A 19,087-nucleotide genomic window follows, 5' to 3' on the forward strand; every position below is an offset into this window, starting at 1 on the left:
CCCCTCTCTCTCTCTCTCTGTCAGTCAGTCTGTCCTCTCTCTCTCTCTCTCTCTCTTCCTCTCAGTCAGTCAGTCAGTCCTCTCTCGCTCTTTCTCTCTCTCAGTACGGGTATTACTGGCTGTTACATCATAGTGGCCTTTCAGCCCAGTGTGAGTGATGCAAACCACACACACACACACACACACACACACACACACACACACACACACACACACACACACACACACACACACACACACACACACACACACACACACACACACACACACTCTCAATCCTTTCCACTTTTTGTCTTCTTCATGAGAAGAAAGTGTGTGTGTGTGTGTGTGTGTGTGTGTGTGTGTGTGTGTGTGTGTGTGTGTGTGATGAGAAGAAAGTGTGTGTGTGTGTGTGTGTGTGTGTGTGTGTGTGTGTGTGTGTGTGTGTGTGTGTGTGTGTGTGTGTGTGTGTGTGTGTGTGTGTGTGTGTGTGTGTGTGTGGGGGTGGCATTGGTCATTCTGCATAATAAAGAAAAAGAGAAACAAAACAACAACAATGCTGAAGTCAGCAGTTTCATCTGCATAACACAAATGGCATGTAAAGGAAGGGGGAGGGGCCTCGGTCACGTATTCTTATAAACCGTTGTTAATAACAGTCACATTAATTATCCCCACCAGGAGGCTGCAACGGCAGAAGGCGAGGGATTATGTTATCACTCCTGTGAGTCTGTCTGTCTGTCTGTCCGTCCATCCGTCTGTGAACAGCTTAACCCATTGAGACCTGAAGCCGATTCTACATGTCTCCTAAATCTCAACAGTTTTCTGAAAAACGTATGTTTCTATATCAGTGGTGCTCAAACTTTTTCATGCCAAGGACCCCCAAAATTATATGTATTTGGCCAGGGAAATAGGGAAATATTTTGTTCCAGGGACCCCCCAGAAGCAAAGATTTGAGTTAAAAATGTTTGCTTTAAAAATATATATATTCAAAGATTTTCACACATTTTCACGATTTTTCAAAAATAGCAGATCTACAAGCTCGTAGCGCGGCACTCGGTGCCGCGCTATGAGCTTGTAGATCTGCTATTTTTGAATAGCCCAAAGTGTAAAATAATGCTTTTTTTGCTAAAAATGACACAGTTCCAGGTCTTAATCTCCGGCGCCGTTGGACCGATCAGCGTGAAAGTGACATTTTTTGCACGCACACTCCCAGCAGGCAGAGGCTGGGAGGAAGAACCTAAAACAGTGGTTTTCAACCCTTTTCATATCAAGGTCCATTACTTATTCGGCATTTGAGCCACGGAACCACCGTTTGATGAGATTTAGACTCTCAGACCCAAAGACTTAGAATATTTTGTTGTCGTTGGATAAGATTGTGTCCACAATTCCATCCATGCTGTATTGATGTTGGTACCAATAGGAGAGACAACAGGCAAACGTTGATCAAAATAAAAATAATTCTTTAATTTAGTAACGCAGATGTTTAACATTTATTTAACTCTTGAGAGCGTAAAATGAGTATGAGGGTAAAAAGGTTTCATTTTATGCTCTCAAGAGTTAAAGATCTATTAAGGGTCCAGGTGGTTACCAACTCTCTCATCATTTAGCTGGGGACCACCTGGAACCCCCTCAAGGACAACTGGCGGTCCCCGGACCACTGGTTGAGAACCACTGACCCGAATGAATGCAGGAGGCGTGTCTGTCTCATGTGCCTGCAAACTAAACAAGTTTTTGAATTCAACAAACTGCTTTCTAGTATTTACTCCCGACTAGGTGTGCAACAGTTTAGGCAGGGTACGTGATTTTTCTTTGTTGTTAAAATAAGTGTTAAATAACTCTATTTTCTTATAGTATTCATTGCTATAGAGCAGGGGTAGTCAATGTTTTTTAGGCCAAGGACCCCCTAGCTGAGAGAGAGATGAAAGCAGGGACCCCGTCTATATTGAATAAAATAGTGTTTCAGATTAAACTCTTTTTTTTTTACTTGGTCTGCTCTTTTTTCCCTCTACAAAATTGTTGCCAACAATAGCAGATCTACAAGCTCACACCGCCTCACAGCGCGAGGCGTTGTGAGCTTGTAGATCTGCTAGTTTTGGCTAAAAGTTCTCCTCAGAAAAGGGATGCTAGGGTTCAAGTGGTTAATGTAAAAAAATAAATAATCATATCACACAAAGATTTGGCGGACCTCCTGTAGTAACTCTGAGGACCCCTTAGGGGTCCCGGACCCCCTGTTGACGACCCCTGCTATAGAGTGTTTGTCTCCATGTATCTCCAGTATCCAATCGGGAGAGAGAACTCATATAGTACATAGGATAAACAAGTGACATTGGGACACAATTGGATCTGGAACACTATAACATTTAAGCTGATAAAAGGGTCCTCTCCCCCCCTGTAGTAACTCTGAGGACCCCCTGTTGAAGACCCCTGCTATATACACTGGCTGTTTGAACATGGCCAATTTACAGGCTCACAACGCGTCACATCGTGACACGTGAGCTTGTTGTTGTAGACGTGATACTTTCAAAGAATCTGTGAAATCTTTTTTGAAACATTTCAACAACATAAATCTATCCGTATGGGGTCCCTAGCTTGGACACTTTTAAGCATAAATGCTTTTTTATGCTTATTTCATAATATATCTTTTATATTTGTCTTCTCTCAGTTTTAACCTGTGCCCCCCCCCCCCCTCTTTTTGTGATGTGTTTTTAACTAACCTTGTCTGTATGAGTTATGGGATATCTGAATTTCCCCTCTGGGATTAATAAAGTATCTATCTATCTATCTATCTATCTATCTATCTATCTATCTATATATCTATCTATCTATCTATCTACACAATATTTTCAGATAGGGGTCCGCGGGCAAATACTATAATGTGGGGGTCCTTGACATGACAATGTTTGAGAACCACTGGTGTAAATGATCAGGGTTCTGTCTGTCTGTCTGTCTGTCTGTCTGTCTGTCTGTCTGTCTGTCTGTCTGTCTGTCTGTCTGTCTGTCTGTCTGTCTGTCTGTCTGTCTGTCTGTCTGTCTGTCTGTCTGTCTGTCTGTCTGTCTGTGTGTGTGTGTGTGTGTGTGTGTGTGTGTGTGTGTGTGTGTGTGTGTGTGTGTGTGTGTGTGTGTGTTCGTTGCCTGTCATTACATCATGTGTGTAGCTGCTGTGACGACATGACGCAAGTTCCCTTTAGAGGGAAGCCCGGCTTTGACTGCCACGCACGCACGCACGCACGCACGCACGCACGCACGCACGCACGCACGCACGCACGCACGCACGCACGCACGCACGCACGCACGCACGCACGCACACACACACACAGAGCTGGTTCGTCGGAGAGCGACACCTCACTACAACTGACACCCCGTCACGGCGTCACGCCCAAAAGTTCTCCTCAGAAAAGGGATGCTAGGGTTCAAGTGGTTGAGGTAAAAAAAAAATCATATCACACAAAGATTTGGCGGACCTCCTGTAGTAACTCTGAGGACCCCATAGGGGTCCTCGGACCCCCTGTTGAAGACCCCTGGGTTAGACTGTCTAAAGAGGTGATGGACATCAGCTGGAAGGCCCTGTGGCTGCATTGTCATGCGTGTGAACTCCATGAACACACTCAGCAATAATACCTCAAAAGGCCCCCCTTTCTCTTACGAACAGTTTCAGATGTGTTCATACGTACATAAGGTGACACACATTAGCTACTCCAGCTTAAACACAAACCAAACATCTTTCCTACCACAGTGGGCCTAAATGTAGACAATGAGCTACAGCCTACTGTTCATCATCAGGACCTGTCCTCCTGGCTGTAAAAAATACAATACACACACAGACAGATAGATGTGTGTATTGCGCTGCCACTCATTTGAATGAAAGTTAGCCGACGCAGTGGCTCAGGCTTGAAGCCCAGTCTGGTATCTGTTGAAGCCTTCCTGTGAGCCAATCAGATCTGGGTAACAAATGTGGATTAGGCTGATGAGGGAGGGACCGCTCGTACATATAACCCGTCAAATTACTCTGCACTCTAGTGGTGGGGGAAAAAAATCTTTCATTTCAGTGAACCAACGATTGCAAGAGCGTTATTATTACGTTGTGCTTACAGCCCGCCCTGTGTACGAGTGGGAGGGGACGGGGGGCATGAACGAAAACGTGAACGTAAACAGTTTCCGGAAGTGAACTAGTTCGTTCCTGTTCACGGCAATGAACTAGTTATTAGTGATCGAATCGATCATGAACGACCAATCACTACTGCACGGTTCAGTCTGGAATGAACCATCCCCCAAACTATGCCTGGTTATTGGACTGTGACGTCCTTTTGCGGATCTGACAGCTAAAAGTCAACGATCTTAACTTAACCAAGACCGAGGTGTCATTAAGCCTAATTTACGCTCTGTCGCACAAAGGTGTCAACACTCTGAAAATATCTCACGGTGCATCGAACACCATACAACGTTATGAGCTTGTAAGCAGGTCGGCTAACAGGCTCTATGCACAGCAGCCACATTGGACAGAAATTGGGCCCCTTCCTTACTTCCTTCACAGGTGTTACCAGTGACACTAATGAAGGCTCTGTTCCCTTTAGTGTAGCACAGTGGTTCTCACACTTTTTAATTTCAAGGACCCCCATAACATAATGAGAGTGTACAAATGGAACCAAATGGACCCTCCCGGGTCCATTTGGTTCCATTTGAACACTCTCAGAGTTACACCCTCTCAAGGAACCATGAGGGTCCCCTGGACCACACTTTGAGACCCACTAGTATTTCTAGTGAGCCAACATGCACAATATCAGCACCCCGACTCTGTTTGACCAGAATGGAACAGAGCCTTCATTAGTATCATTGGTAACACCTGTGAGGGAAGTCAGAAGAGGCCCAATTTTTCTCCAAAATGGCTGCTGTGCATAGAGCCTATTGCTTTACTTTCCAAATCTTGAAAGGGTGTCACGAACCCTCAGACGAAACTGTGAACAATTCTGTGTCCAAACGAACAAACTGCCATCGGGCAGACAGTAGAATTGTGGAGGTAAGACTAAGACATGAGTCACATAGAACAGCATGACATAGAACAGCTGTCAGTTAACTAACTCAAACTGGGAACGCATCTGTGTAACCACTTACGACCATTATTTTATACTTTGTTTGGCAATTAAAATAAATAGCAGATCTACAAGCTTTGAAAAATCGTGAAAATGTGTGCAAATCTAAAAACATTTCTTTTTAGATTTGAACATTTTTAACTCAAAGCTTTGCATCTGGGGGTCATTTTGGAGGTTCTTGGCATGAAAAAAAGTCCACGATGCGGTGCGGATCACATGCGCGCGATTTGTATTAATAATTAATTAAACTACTATAAAACAACAGTAACAACAACACACTCTACCAGCCTCCAGTGGTGGAAAATAGCAGATCTACAAGCTCACAATGCCTTGCGCTTGTAGATCTGCTATTTTCACATGGTTACTGTAATGTTTTATAATAATAATCGAAATCTACAAAGTAACTAGTAACTAAAGTTTTCAAATAATTGTAGTGGAGTAAAAAGTACAATATTTGCCTCTGAGATATAGTGGAGTTACTGGAGTAGAAGTAAAAGTATTCGAAATTGGAAATACTCGAGAGTCAAGTGCAAATACCTCAAAATTGTACTTAAGTACAGTTCTTGAGTACATGTACTTAAAGGCGTATGCCAAAATCCATTTGAAAAAAAATGCTTTTCACCGTTCTCAGGTCAAATATTGATATGCGATTAAAATGTGATTAATTGCGATTAATTAATTACAAAGCCTCTAATTAATTAGATTATTTTTTTTAATCGAGTCCCAGCCCTAATACAAACTAAAGATTTGCTCAAATTTTAACGATTCTTCTAAAAAATTGCCAAAGACATCTGAAAATTACACAGGTTAAAATGCAGGAGCTGTTTTACATTACCTACAGGTGTTGACATGGAGATTGTTGAAAATCAATGTGACATTGAATTTAAAAACAAAAGAACGAAAATCTATCTATAGACCCCTTAACAGACGACGTCACACTGATAAGAACCAGTATGCGTGCAACCAGTATGCGCTAAATGAAACCCATTCTATCAGGTCTCGCTAGGACACACCTCACTAGCCAACACACAAGAGGGGGTTGGGATGTGCTGAAACTAGCGCACCCCGAAACAACAGGTTGGAAATTGATTGCGTGAAACAATCACCTGCGCATCCAGTCTCAATGTTAGTAAACAATTAATTGGTCAATTGAACGTTGTAAGCTTGTAGATCGGCTATTTTCGGTGTGCGATGTACTTTCATAGAAGACATGCTGGCTTCTACCGGATCCAAATGACTGAAATCAGACTCAATCTAACTCTAATCCGTGACTGGTAGATTGGAGTCCCAGAGATGAACATGGTATGATATGGGGGTCCAGTGCATATCAAACTGGGGGTCCTGGAAATGGGAAAAAGGTTGAGATGTGTGTTCGGGGGGGTTTACCTGGGAAACATGTCTGCAGGTGATCAGTCAGGGCCTCCTGAGTGACAGGCTTGTGGGCGGAGTTCATAGCAGAGATAGCCAATAGCAGCACCTCTCCCAGGGGGATGAACTGCGATTGGCTGATAGGGGACATACTGATAGGAGACACATCACCTGTAGAGGGAGACAAAGATCATTTTAAGTTTCACTCATTATTATGAAACGCACAATGACAGCGTAATTAAGTACATTTACTGGAGTACTATACTCTTTTTGAGTATATGTACTTTACTTAAGTACAAAAGGTATGAATTAATCAGTTAAAGGACAACTTTAGTTTTTTACAACCAAGGTTTATGTTTTAGATTGTAATTAAAGTAAATAAAATATGAGTGTTAAAATGTTTAAATGTACTGCTTTCTATAGTTTTAGCAATTTTCGCGATCTTTTTTACAGTGGGCGGGGGCATTCTGTCCGGTGGCTAAATATGTCTTTTTTTACACAATAACCCAGTGTTTTCTTTATTATTATTTACAGTAGCTCTTCTAGCCCCCAATAACTCACATCTGGCCATCAAAGACCACAGGACCTTTTTTATTGTGTAAAAAAGGCAAATTTAGCCACCGGACAGAATGCCCCCGCCCACTGTAAAAAATATCGCAAAAATTTCCAAAACTGTAGAAAGCAGTAAATTTAAAAAAAAATAACACTCATATTTTATTTACTTTAATTACAAGCTAAAATATAAACCTTTAAAGTTGTCCTTTAAAGATTAAGTTAAAGAAGAAGGGTAAGTGTTTTTAGGTGTTAAAATAAGTGTTAAGCTCTATATCCTGTTCAGTAACAATGTTAAATAGCTCTATATCCTGATAGTAATCATTACTATACAGTGTTTGTTCAGTAACAGTGTTAAATAGCTCTATATCCTGATAGTAATCATTACTATACAGTGTTTGTTCAGTAACAGTGTTAAATAGCTCTATATCCTGATAGTAATCATTACTATACAGTGTTTGTTCAGTAACAGTGTTAAATAGCTCTATATCCTGATAGTAATCATTACTATACAGTGTTTGTTCAGTAACAGGAGTCTCCTCGTCTCTCCGGATCTTTAGTAAACAGAAAATAAATACAAAAATTCAGGTGGGGATACAAATTGTAGCCAATCGGGAGAGAGAACTCAGTGCGTCCTCCAAGGACCATCACCGGTGTTGCATTGGTCATTGCACGCAGTACCACGCCGTCCCACCAGTCTTTTGAGCAGGAGCACACACACACACACACACACACACACACACACACACACACACACACACACACACACACACACACACACACACACACACACACACACACACACACACACACACACACACACACACACATATGCACGGATGTGCATGTGCGTAAACACGTGTGCCAAGTACCCACCTGGCTACTTTGCATAACAGTAGGTCAGGTGTGGTAGCTAGTAGAAGTCTGTAGATTACTTGTTGGTAGGCTGTGGCAAAACAATAGCCAGCAGATAAAGACACTTCACACTCCATCAGATGAGCAACACAACCCCCGTCTGGTCTCTCCATTCTAATATATTAGTCTAGCAGCCAGGGCAGTGGAGTGAAAGATCAAACTTGTTTCACAACATTACAGTCAGGAGGAGGATAGCCTAATCTTTAGAGGTGTAACGATATAGTAAAATCTATCTAAAATATCGTATCGTTTGACTTTGTATCGTATCGAATCGTTTTGCAATGCAAATAACCAATTTTATCAATCAAGTACTTGTGGCAATTTTAAGAAGAAAAAAGAGAAAGAGGGGTAAATAAATAGTTACTATATCGATTTTAAATCATTGAATCGAATCGTATCATTCTAAATGAACCTGTCCTGTATCGTTCATGTATCGTATCGACTAAATCATTGAATCGAAACGTATCGTATCGTTCTAAATTAACCTGTATCGGCATATTGAATCAAGCAACTTAAAGGGATTGTAGGGAACATTAAGCCTAAATTTAAAAAATATGTATATATATATTTTTTGCATTTTCTCCCCTCTATCAGCCACTATATAATGATGCTGGGGTGTTTTCCTTCATTGAAACACAGTCCTCTGTCTGAAATCCGTATTTTCCCTTCTGTTTATGTTCATGTTGTTTATGTCCGGGTCGTAAATTAACGCACGCATGTGCGTGTCCGTGCGCGTCCGTGCCCGTATAAACGTTTTACTTTCGGTTTTAAAACGCTCTCAAACTTCTTTTTTGAGGCACATAATTTACTTTTAAAAAATCGTTTGGATAGAATTTAGTTGTTTAGCTTCATATATGTGGTCAATTTATCATGAAAGAGCCTATTTAAAAATATAAATTCAGAGAACCGTAGGGTCGGGCATTTCCGCGAATTGTATCCGCATAAGGCAACCTATTTTGGGCATGGCTCATTTAAAAAGTCCCCCCTGCGTCACCCCCTGGTGGTCGGGGAAAAGAACTGCTGGAGGGGCGGTGTTTGACAACAGTTTTTTTCTTTGATTATGTCTGAACTCCCTACAATGCCTTTAAAAACTGTCTGCTGGGCTCACAAAAGCCTGAGTAGACGATACAATCACCAAAGTTTTTTTTTTAAAGTGAAATATCCCTTTAACAGTGAAAACATGCAAGAGGACAAATGTGTTTCAGCCGGTTCCTCCACAGAACCGGTTTCCGGTTCCCAACGCCAGTTGTCATACGAGCAGCCGCTACAAACAGGTGTGTGAGTGTCTTTTTGTGTCTCTGAGCAGATCACATGTCACTTTCTCCAGTGGAGCTACTGGAAGCTTTTCACTGCAAACAACACACAGTCACATCCTCACAGTTTTAAAGCATAAACATTTTTTTAACTCCGATCTGTGCTTCTGGGGGGTCCCTGGAACAACATATTTTGAGATGGGGGGGGGTCCGCAGCCAAATACATATCATTTTGGGGGTCCTTGACATGGATAAGTTGGAGCACCACTGATATAGCAACATACGTATTTGGCCGCGGACCCCCATCTTAAAATGTTTTGTTCCAGGGACCCCCCACCCCAGAAGCAAAGATTTGAGTTACAAATGTTCGCTTAATATATATATATATATATATATATATATATATATATATATATATATATATATATATATATATATATATATATATATATATATATATATATATATATATATATATATATTCAAAGATTTGCACAAAAATAGCAGATCTACAAGCTCATAGCGCGGCACTCAGTGCCGCGCTATGAGCTTGTAGATCTGCTATTTTTGAATAGCCAAAGTAAGACAATGGCTACAGTGGTTCAAATCTAAAATGACAGTTGCTTTCCCGGTCTTAATGGGTTAAGATATAAAGGTATGTTTTTGACAAGTCGTGTACACGTGTATCCGCCAACTGGCCACTGAACTGTGAGATCTGACCCGATGATGACGCTATGAAACGGGAGTCTCTCCAAGATAACATGGGGGCTTATGGGGCTGTGTATTTCCTGTGTAACCTCAGAAATATTCTCAATGGAATAAACCACCGGATCGATTTTCCAAGGGTGTTTTTCCTCTTCTCAAGTGACTACGCTACTTCATGTTTTTTTACTGCAGAAACTAGGGTTTAACTCACTATGTATGTTTTAGACCTCAAAGCCAATAACCAGCCAAATCTTGCGAGAGAAATAAGCCAAATCTCACCTCGAAAAAAAACAAGCCAAAACAAGCCCAAAGATATGGCCATATATTTCGAATAAAAAAGATATTAGATGAAAATATCATTATAATTGCTATTTAGGTCTATAATAATTAATGTTTTGGTTATCTATTATAACATTACACACATACTGGAGAGACACCAGACCCATTCTGTCACTCAATGTGATTCACACTCCTCCACAAACCTATGGGGAATTATAGTATATGTATGTACAGTACTATATACATCAAATACATGTTGACATGTTAGATTTGCCAAAGAAGCCACAGCGTTTGTATGCAGCTAATCTCGGAAATGAGTACACCACACCAGTGTTAGACCAGCATCGTATTTCTTGTGCATGCTGCCAGCGGGCCAAGGAACTCGGTCTTCCATGAATCTCTGTCTGTCTGTCTGTCTGTCTGTCTGTCTGTCTGTCTGTCTGTCTGTCTGTCTGTCTGTCTGTCTGTCAGCACTGACGATGAGATATTGACAACAATGACAATGCAAAGCCAGAGCTAACAGTGATGTCGACGCGAACAGAGCGATGCAGAGTTCATGCATTGTAGCATGCGTTCAGTATCACTTGAGAGAACACTAGAAATAGTCTCCAGGAGGAATATTCGCATTATGTCCTGGGCATGACGTTAAACTGCCCCGTTGTAACTACCATCGTCAATGTAGTCGGTGCAGTGGATGCATTTTGCAATTTCTGTGGACTATGTAGCTTGCATACAAGGAGGCATTTCTCACCGGTGGAATCTACCAACAGCCAACAACGCTATACGTGACGACGGCCCCTCCCTCCCGTGAACAGCTACCGGGAGGAGAGGCAATAGACACGGCGGCCTTCCCGCGGTGGGTCCGTCCGCTGTCCAGCAATGGGTGGAACTTCCAGGCCCATGAGAACAACTAGAGAGAGCACTTTAACACCAAGCAGCAGTGCAAGACTAAGAACTTTGTTTCCTCTGGTGATCCAGCCTAGGACATTATACCCACGGACTGTTTGTTGGAGGGTTTCGACAACTTGGGATGTCCAAAGACGAGGCATGCGTGTTGTATCATGAGGACATATATCTATGATATGATATTTGTGAATGTAACCTTTACTGCAACTAAACTGTTTGTGTCCCTGTATGCTTTCCCTGTGTGTGGACATAAATACATTGTTAAACTGTGTGTGTGTGTGTGTGTGTGTGTGTGTGTGTGTGTGTGTGTGTGTGTGTGTGTGTGTGTGTGTGTGTGTGTGTGTGTGTGTGTGTGTGTGTGTATGTGTGTGTATGTGTATGTGTATGTGTGTGTGTGTGTGTGTGTGTGTGTGTGTGTGTGTGTGTGTGTGTGTGTGTGTGTGTGTGCGTGTGTGCATGTCCGAACGCAACAAAAAAAGAAACCTGTATTACTGGTTAAAATGAGAATAAAAACAACAACAAACAGGCTCATTTTCAAAGACAGGGTGGGGGAGGGGGTAGGGGGGGAGTGGTGGGGGAGAAGAAAGGAAAAATGTCCTGGTAAGTTAAAGGGGTGTTTCACTTTAAAACACGTCTGGCCTCATTTTAACGCCTACTCTACAATGATGGGTCACAATGGGTTTGTATAGGAAGGGGGCGTGTCTGATCAAATGAATATCAATTATCTAAATACTGAATCAAGCCACTTAAAGCTGTCTGGAGTGAAACACAAAAGCCTGAGTAGAAGTTAAAATGACCCCAGAAGTGTTTCAAAGTGAAATACCCCTTTAAAACCATTCAATCCAGGAAGTATGCATCTACAAATGTCTTCTAAATCCTAACAGTTTTCTGAAAACCGTATGTTGCTACTATATCAGTGGTCTCATTGTGGTGCTCTCATTGGGGGTCCTTGACATGGAAAAGTTGGAGCACCACTGATATAGCAACACACGTATTTGGCCGCGGACCCCCATCTTAAAATGTTTTGTTCAAGGGACCCCCAAAGATTTGAGTTACAAATGTTCGCTTTTAAAAAATATATATATATATATATTCAAAGATTTGCACAAATTGTCCAAGATTTTTCAAAAATAGCAGATCTACAAGCTCAGCTATTTTTGAATAGCCAAAGTATAAGACAATGGCTAAAGTGGTTAAAATCTAAAATGACAGACGCTTTCCCATATTCTCAAACTTTGTCATGTCAAGGATCCCCAAAATGATATGTGTTTGACCGCCGACATCTCAAAATATTTAGCTCCAAGGAAGGACCCCCAGAATGAAAGATTGGAGTAACAAATGCTCGCTTAAATATATATATATATTCAAATATTTGCACACATTTTCATGTCCTAATACAATAATCAATCAATCAATCAATCAATACTTATACAATTGGTGTGGTTGTATATTGTCTCCCTGCTCTACTATTGAGACATTTAGATGGTGTCAAAGGTCATGTCTCACCTAGACACAGGATCTGACACACATTCTGACCTGATGGTAAAACTTTGGCATTTTGTGCAGGAAACAGGGTTCAAATCCGGGGTAGAAGAGGAAAGTTACATCATAGTAATAAGTTATTCGATACACTTATTTGTTTTAGCTCTTGCTCATTTGATTTTCCTATTTGTCTCATCTGTTTAAGAAAGTAGGTAGCTGATATATTACACTTTTACTTTAGCGCTAGGTATACTCTTAGTTGCTTGTTTTAGAAGAGAATACACGTAATACTTCTGGTGATTAGTAGTTTCCTTGCCTATGTTGAATGCACTTACTGTAAGTCGCTTTGGATAAAAGCGTCCGCTAAATGACTGTATAATGTAATGTAATAGTAAAATATGCCATATAAATATCAGCGTAGGACAGCATACACCCGATACAGTGTCCTGCAATATGCAGAAGCAATCAATCACAAATGACGGTATCAGAATACCAGGGACGTGCACAGATAGACTCTAGGTGGTGCTAGAGCACCTGCCCTCTGCCCTCTTGACCAGAAGTGCCCTTTTGAAAAAAAGAAAAAAAAAATTTTTTTTTTTTCCAGTTTACAGCAGGGGTCTTCAACAGGGGGTCCGGGACCCCTAGGGGGTCCTCAGAGTTACTACAGGGGGTCCGCCAAATCCTTATGTGACATGATTTTTCTTTTTACCATAACCACTCGAAACCTAGCATCCCTTTTCTGAGGAGAACTTTAGCCAAAAATAGCCGATCTACAAGCCCACAACGCCTCGCAGCGCGAGGCGTTGTGGGCTTGTAGATCGGCTATTTTTGGCTAAGAGGTGTAGAGGGAAAAAAGAGCAGACCAAGTAAACACAAAACAAGTATAATTTACTTGAGCACCTGCCCCTCAAAATGTCTGTGCACGCCACTGGCAGAAGCAATCAATCACAAATGACGGTATCAGAATACATTGATATCAGTACAGTGTCAACAGTGTTAGCAGTTAGCAGAATCACTTCCAGTGGACTGGATTATTGTACTGGTCTGCTCACAAGACAAACAAAAAACTCTCTGATTCAACTCCAACTGAATCAGAATGCCATAATGCCATAATGCCCATATTACACCAGTCCTACAATCCTTACGCTGGCTGCCAGTCTCAGTCCCAGAGCAGGGGTCTTCAAACAGAGGGTCCGGCACCCCTAGGGGGTCCACAGAGTTACTACAGGGGGGCCGCCAAATCTTTGTGTGAAAGGAACTTTTTACCAGCTTGCGAAGCAGGCTGGTCTCTGAAGAGACTGACCAACTAGTCAACATGTGTTCGACATATTCTCGACATGTTTTCGATCACTGGCTGTCCTTTAAGCCAATGGGGAGCCACTAGCAGTGTTGCCAGATTCTGCGAGAGAAATAAGGAACCAGGTCTAAGCCAATGGGGAGCCACTAGCACACACACACACAGAGAGAAAAAAGAAAGCAAGCTGGTATACATGACTGTGTGTCTGTAGGTGTTGTTTTACATTAACCACTTGAACCCTAGCATCCCTACTCTGAGAAGAACCTTAGCCAAAAACTAGCAGATCTACAAGCTCACAACGCCTCGCAACGCATTGTGCTTAGGGTTGGGACCCGGAACCCGGTTCTTTTTCCAACCCGGTTCTGAGATTTAAGAACCGGAAACCGGTTCCATCGTGTTTGCATTAAAGGTTCCCGCAAGCGGTCCCTGGAATTTCTCATCTGTCTTCATTTGGCTCAACTGTGTGCATGCAAGCGACTGTGGTGACGTCATGCCACCTACAAGTGTGTGTGTGTGTGTGTGTGTGTGTGTGTGTGTGTGTGTGTGTGTGTGTGTGTGTGTGTGTGTGGTGGATACGCTGCATTTGTATGATTGAATTTGTGTTTATTATGTACTTGTATATTATAAGTCAGGGGTCTTCGACAGGGGGTCCGGGACCCCTAGGGGGTCCTCAAAGTTACTACAGGGGGTCCGCCAAATCTTTGTGTGATGTGATTTACATTTTTTACATGAACCACTTGAACCCTAGCATCCCTTTTCTGAGGAGAACTTCAGCTAACAAGCTCTACTGAGCTTGTAGATCGGCTATTTTGGGCAAAGAGGTATAGGCGTAGAGAGGAAAAAAAAAACTAGTTTAATCTGAAACACAATTGTACGCAATATAGAGGAATAGGAACCGGAATCGGTAAGGAATCAGAACCGTCAACATCCTAACGAGTCCCAACCCTAATATTTGTGCTACCATGAGTCAGGGTTGCCAGATCTGGTTATTATAATTTCCCCACAATATTTTATTTGAAAATAGCCGATCTACAAGCTCACAACGCGTCGCATCGCGACGCGTTGTGAGCTTGTAGATCGGCTATTTTCAAATAGCTGATGTACAAGTTAAAGTGCTCATGTGGACCATAGTCGCTTCTTTTGGGCTGGTTTTCCTAGACCTGGTTGCTTGTTTCTCTCACAGAATCTGGCAACACGGCCTCAACGCTTCACGTTTTGTCCCAAAACGCTTGAATCAAACAGATGAGCGGAGAGAGGGGCATTTTTATGAATAACAACTTAAAGGTAGGGTAAGTGATTTGCGTTGGTTAAAATAAGTGTTAAATAGCTCTATATTCTGATAGTACTCATTGCTATAGAGTGTTTGTTCAGTAAAAGGAGTCTCCTTGTCTCTCCAGCTCTTTATTAAACAGAAAATGCATTTTCGTTTCAGTTTAATTTCCAATTTTATCCAATCAGGATAGAGAACTCAAGTGAAATTGGAAGTGATGACACTAAGAAATGAGCAGGCAAAATTGGAACTGGAACACTATAAAATTAAGCTTAAAAATGGGTACTTTCTCCTGATTGGCTGAGATTTTGACACCTACCGGAAAATGTATTTTCTGTTTATTAAAGAGCTGGAGAGACGGGGAGACTCCTGTTACTGAACAAACATATTAATTATACATTATAAGTTCTGGTCATTAACACATTATAGGCTCAGTGTAACAGCACATAATAACCACCATAACTAAGTCAGTTATAAAAGCGTCTTTGTTTTAAGTTGTTTAAAGGGCAAGACCACTTTGGTAGAGGTTTGGGTTATGTAGTTACCTTGCCATGATGTAACTCCAAAGGTGGGCAAGAAATCAAAAATAATTGCTCCATTGATTAGAAATTCATAATTCAAAATATGCTCCTCATTGACTTACATTGTACGGTAAAACAGCTCTCAAAGTCACTCTTTTAGCACAAAAATGAACGCAAACAGAGTTGATTCAGACAATATAGAACATCACCAAACCCAGTACTGTTTTTTTTTTTAATAAAAATGTCAACTTCCTGTTGATTTTGCCATTTTTAATAGTAGAAAACCCGGACTGGATCGGCGGATCCGGATCCAGATCTTCAAATAGTAAAATCAACAGGAAGTTGACATTTTTATTAAAAAAACAGACAGTACTGGGTTTGGTGATGCTCTATATTGTCTAAATCAGCTATGTTTGGGTTCATTTATGTGCTAAAAGAGTGACTTTGAGAGCTGTTTTACCGTACAATGTAAGTCAATGAGGAGCATATTTTGAATTATCAATTTCTAATCAATGGAGCAATTATTTTTGATTTCTTGCCCACCTTTGGAGTTACATCATGGTAAGGTAAATACACAACCCAAACCTCTACCAAAGTGGTCTTACCCTTTAAGCACGATTAAAAAACATTTGTAACGAGTGTTATGAGGCCTTATATAAGTGCATCATAATGCATGTGATTATGATGCATTATAGACACGAGTAAAGTGTTACCGAACATTGCCGTTACTACTGAACAGACAGCTGTTACTAATACCTACACTACTGTTCCTACTCCTGTTATTACCACTACATAGTTATTACAACACACACACACACACACACACACACACACACACACACACACACACACACACACACACACACACACACACACACACACACACACACACACACACACACACACACACACACGCTGCTACTGCTAATAGTAGGATAGGCGCTTGGGCAGGGCAACAAGGATCATGAAGGACAACAAACATCATCCCAGCAACAAAGTGTTTGTGACGACGATGTGAAACAGTAATTGAAAGCCAAAGGCTCCAGGGTAGTGGTGGGGAAAAAAAAGTTCATTTCAGTGAACGAACGATTTCGTTCACGTTGGGTTTACGCCGGCATTGATTAGTTCGAATGATTTGTTCACGTTCTCGTTCAGTAGCGCCATTTTCTAGTGTTCAAAAATGTACTCGATTAAAAGTACAAAAGTATTGGCATCAAATATACTTAAAAGTACCAATAGTAAAAGTACTAGCGTATTTGAAAATAGCTGGTCTACAAGCTAACAACGCGTCGCGATGCGACGCGTTGTGAGCTTGTAGATCTGCTATTTTCAAATGGCCTATGTATCAAATAGGGCTATAATGTGTGTAAAACACCATCGCGGGAGCGTTTTTTCTACAAGCTACTAGATCTTTATGAATAGCCAAAGTATAAAATAATGGTTAAAGTGGTTACACAGATGCGTTCCCCGGTTTTAATGGGTTAATAAAGTAATTCTGGACTGAACGTTATAATAACCGACATTAAGGAGATCTACAAGCTCACGTGTCGACACATGGTGAGGCATCGTGTGGGCTTGTAGATCGGCTACTTTTGGAAATAGATTTTTCCATGGCCCTCGGCTTCCTTCCTAACGTGTGTTATTATCTATGGCCCATAGGGCTGGGGTTAGGGAACCGGAGGAAGCGGTTCCATCACGTTTGGAAGTTGGAAACCACTTCCAGAACCAGTTTTATCCACCCTGTCAAAGGCTGGTCTGACGTCATGTCTGATAAACATTTACAATAACGCTGGTTCTCACACCTTTTTAACAACCATTCAATACGGGAACGCATCCGTGCATCTGTGTGATTTTAACCCATTGAGACCTGAAGCCGATTCTACATGTCTCCTAAATCTCAACAGTTTTCTGAAAAACGTAAGTTTCTATATCAGTGGTGCTCAATCTTTTTCATGTCAAGGACCCCCAAAATGATATGTATTTGGCCGCGGACCCCCATCAAAATATTTTGTTACAGGGACCCCCAGAGGCAACGATTTGAGTTAAAAATGTTCGCTTTAAAAATATATATATTTCAAAGATTTGCACACATTTTCACGATTTTTCAAAAATAGCAGATCTACAAGCTCATAGCGCTGCACTCGGTGTGAAAGGCCTCTTCACACCAGCATACATGTGGCTACACTGACCTTTGAATAAAAGACAACTAGATGGACTGTAAATATAATTGTAATACAGTGCATGCATGTTCATTTTGTGAAAAAAAAAAGACAGAATTGTTTTGTTTTTGTTCACAGCACAGATGAGTGGCTTATACATTGGGCTACACTGCCAACAAAAAGGCTATTGATATTAGTTCAGGGGGTCCGAGACCCCTAGGAGGTTCTCAGAGCTACTATAGGGGAGATCTGCCAAATCGTTGTGCGAAAGGATGTTTTTTTTACATTAACCACTTGAACCCTATAGAATTCCTTTTCTGGGGGGAACATTGGCTGAAAATAGCAGATCTACAAGCTCACAACGCCTCGCGCTGCGAGGCGTTGTGAGCTTGTAGATCTGCTATTTTCTGGCAAAGAGGTTTAGTGTATAGAGGGGGAAAAGGAGCAGACTAAATACCGAGTGAAACACTGATGATAGTGTCTGTCAAACACGTCTACGAAGCTATCTGTGACATCTATGAAAACGTTTAATCTGTGACACGATGTTATACATGATGTAGTGGAGGAGGGGGGTCCCTGCTTCATCTCTCTCTGTCAGCTAAGAGGTCCTTGGCCTGAAAAACGTTGAAGAACCCCCTGCTCTAGTTGAATAAAAACTGTTGCGATGCGATGCATTTGTTATGGTCCAAAGCAGTGGTGGAAAAAGTACTTTATTTACTTGAGTAAAAGTACAAAAGTACTGGTATCAAAATGTACTTAGAGTACCAAAAGTAAAAGTACTAAATTGTTTCTGCAAACATTCTACAAACATTCTACAACAGCTTCTATGTATCTACATTGTACATATCTACAAGCTCACAACACGTCACGATGCGACACGTTGTGAGCTTGTAGATCTGCTGATGTTCAAATAGCCTAGGTATAAAATAGGGCTAAAGTGGTTAGCCCTATTTACCTCTCTGAAACACCATCTGGACATCCATCCATGCTATAGGACTAGGACCATTAATGAGGTGGTTAGGTACCTATCTGACCAATACAACTACTATGAACACTGAACAGGAGTAGGATATATAGAAATGTGACATCATAGGGCAACACCTGTCTCTGAATGGCCCTGAAATCACAGCAAAGTACTTTAACTACCTCATACATAATACACACAGACAGACATATGACTGGCAGACAGACAGATGACTGGCAGACAGACAGATGACAGACAGACAGACAGACAGACAGAGACAAAAAAGAAACCCAGAGAAACAGACGGAAACACAGACAGACAGACAGACAGACAGACAGACAGACAGACAG

At 41.5% G+C, this 19,087-nt stretch overlaps 1 protein-coding gene across 4 annotated transcripts in view; it reads right to left on the bottom strand.

Annotated features, from left to right (window-relative positions):
* Positions 1-19,087, bottom strand: part of LOC311065315 (storkhead-box protein 2-like) — a 102,148-nt gene that overhangs the window by 17,394 nt on the left and 65,667 nt on the right. For all 4 annotated transcript variants that reach the window (XM_084085582.1, XM_084085581.1, XM_084085583.1 and 1 more), the window contains exon 2: positions 6,453-6,605. In XM_084085582.1, the coding sequence (XP_083941708.1) occupies positions 6,453-6,605 (153 nt within the window). The remainder of the gene's footprint in view (positions 1-6,452; positions 6,606-19,087) is intronic.

The sequence above is a fragment of the Gymnoscopelus microlampas genome, assembly GCF_963454915.1.
Source record: "Gymnoscopelus microlampas genome assembly, chromosome: 18".
Taxonomy (NCBI): domain Eukaryota; kingdom Metazoa; phylum Chordata; class Actinopteri; order Myctophiformes; family Myctophidae; genus Gymnoscopelus; species Gymnoscopelus microlampas.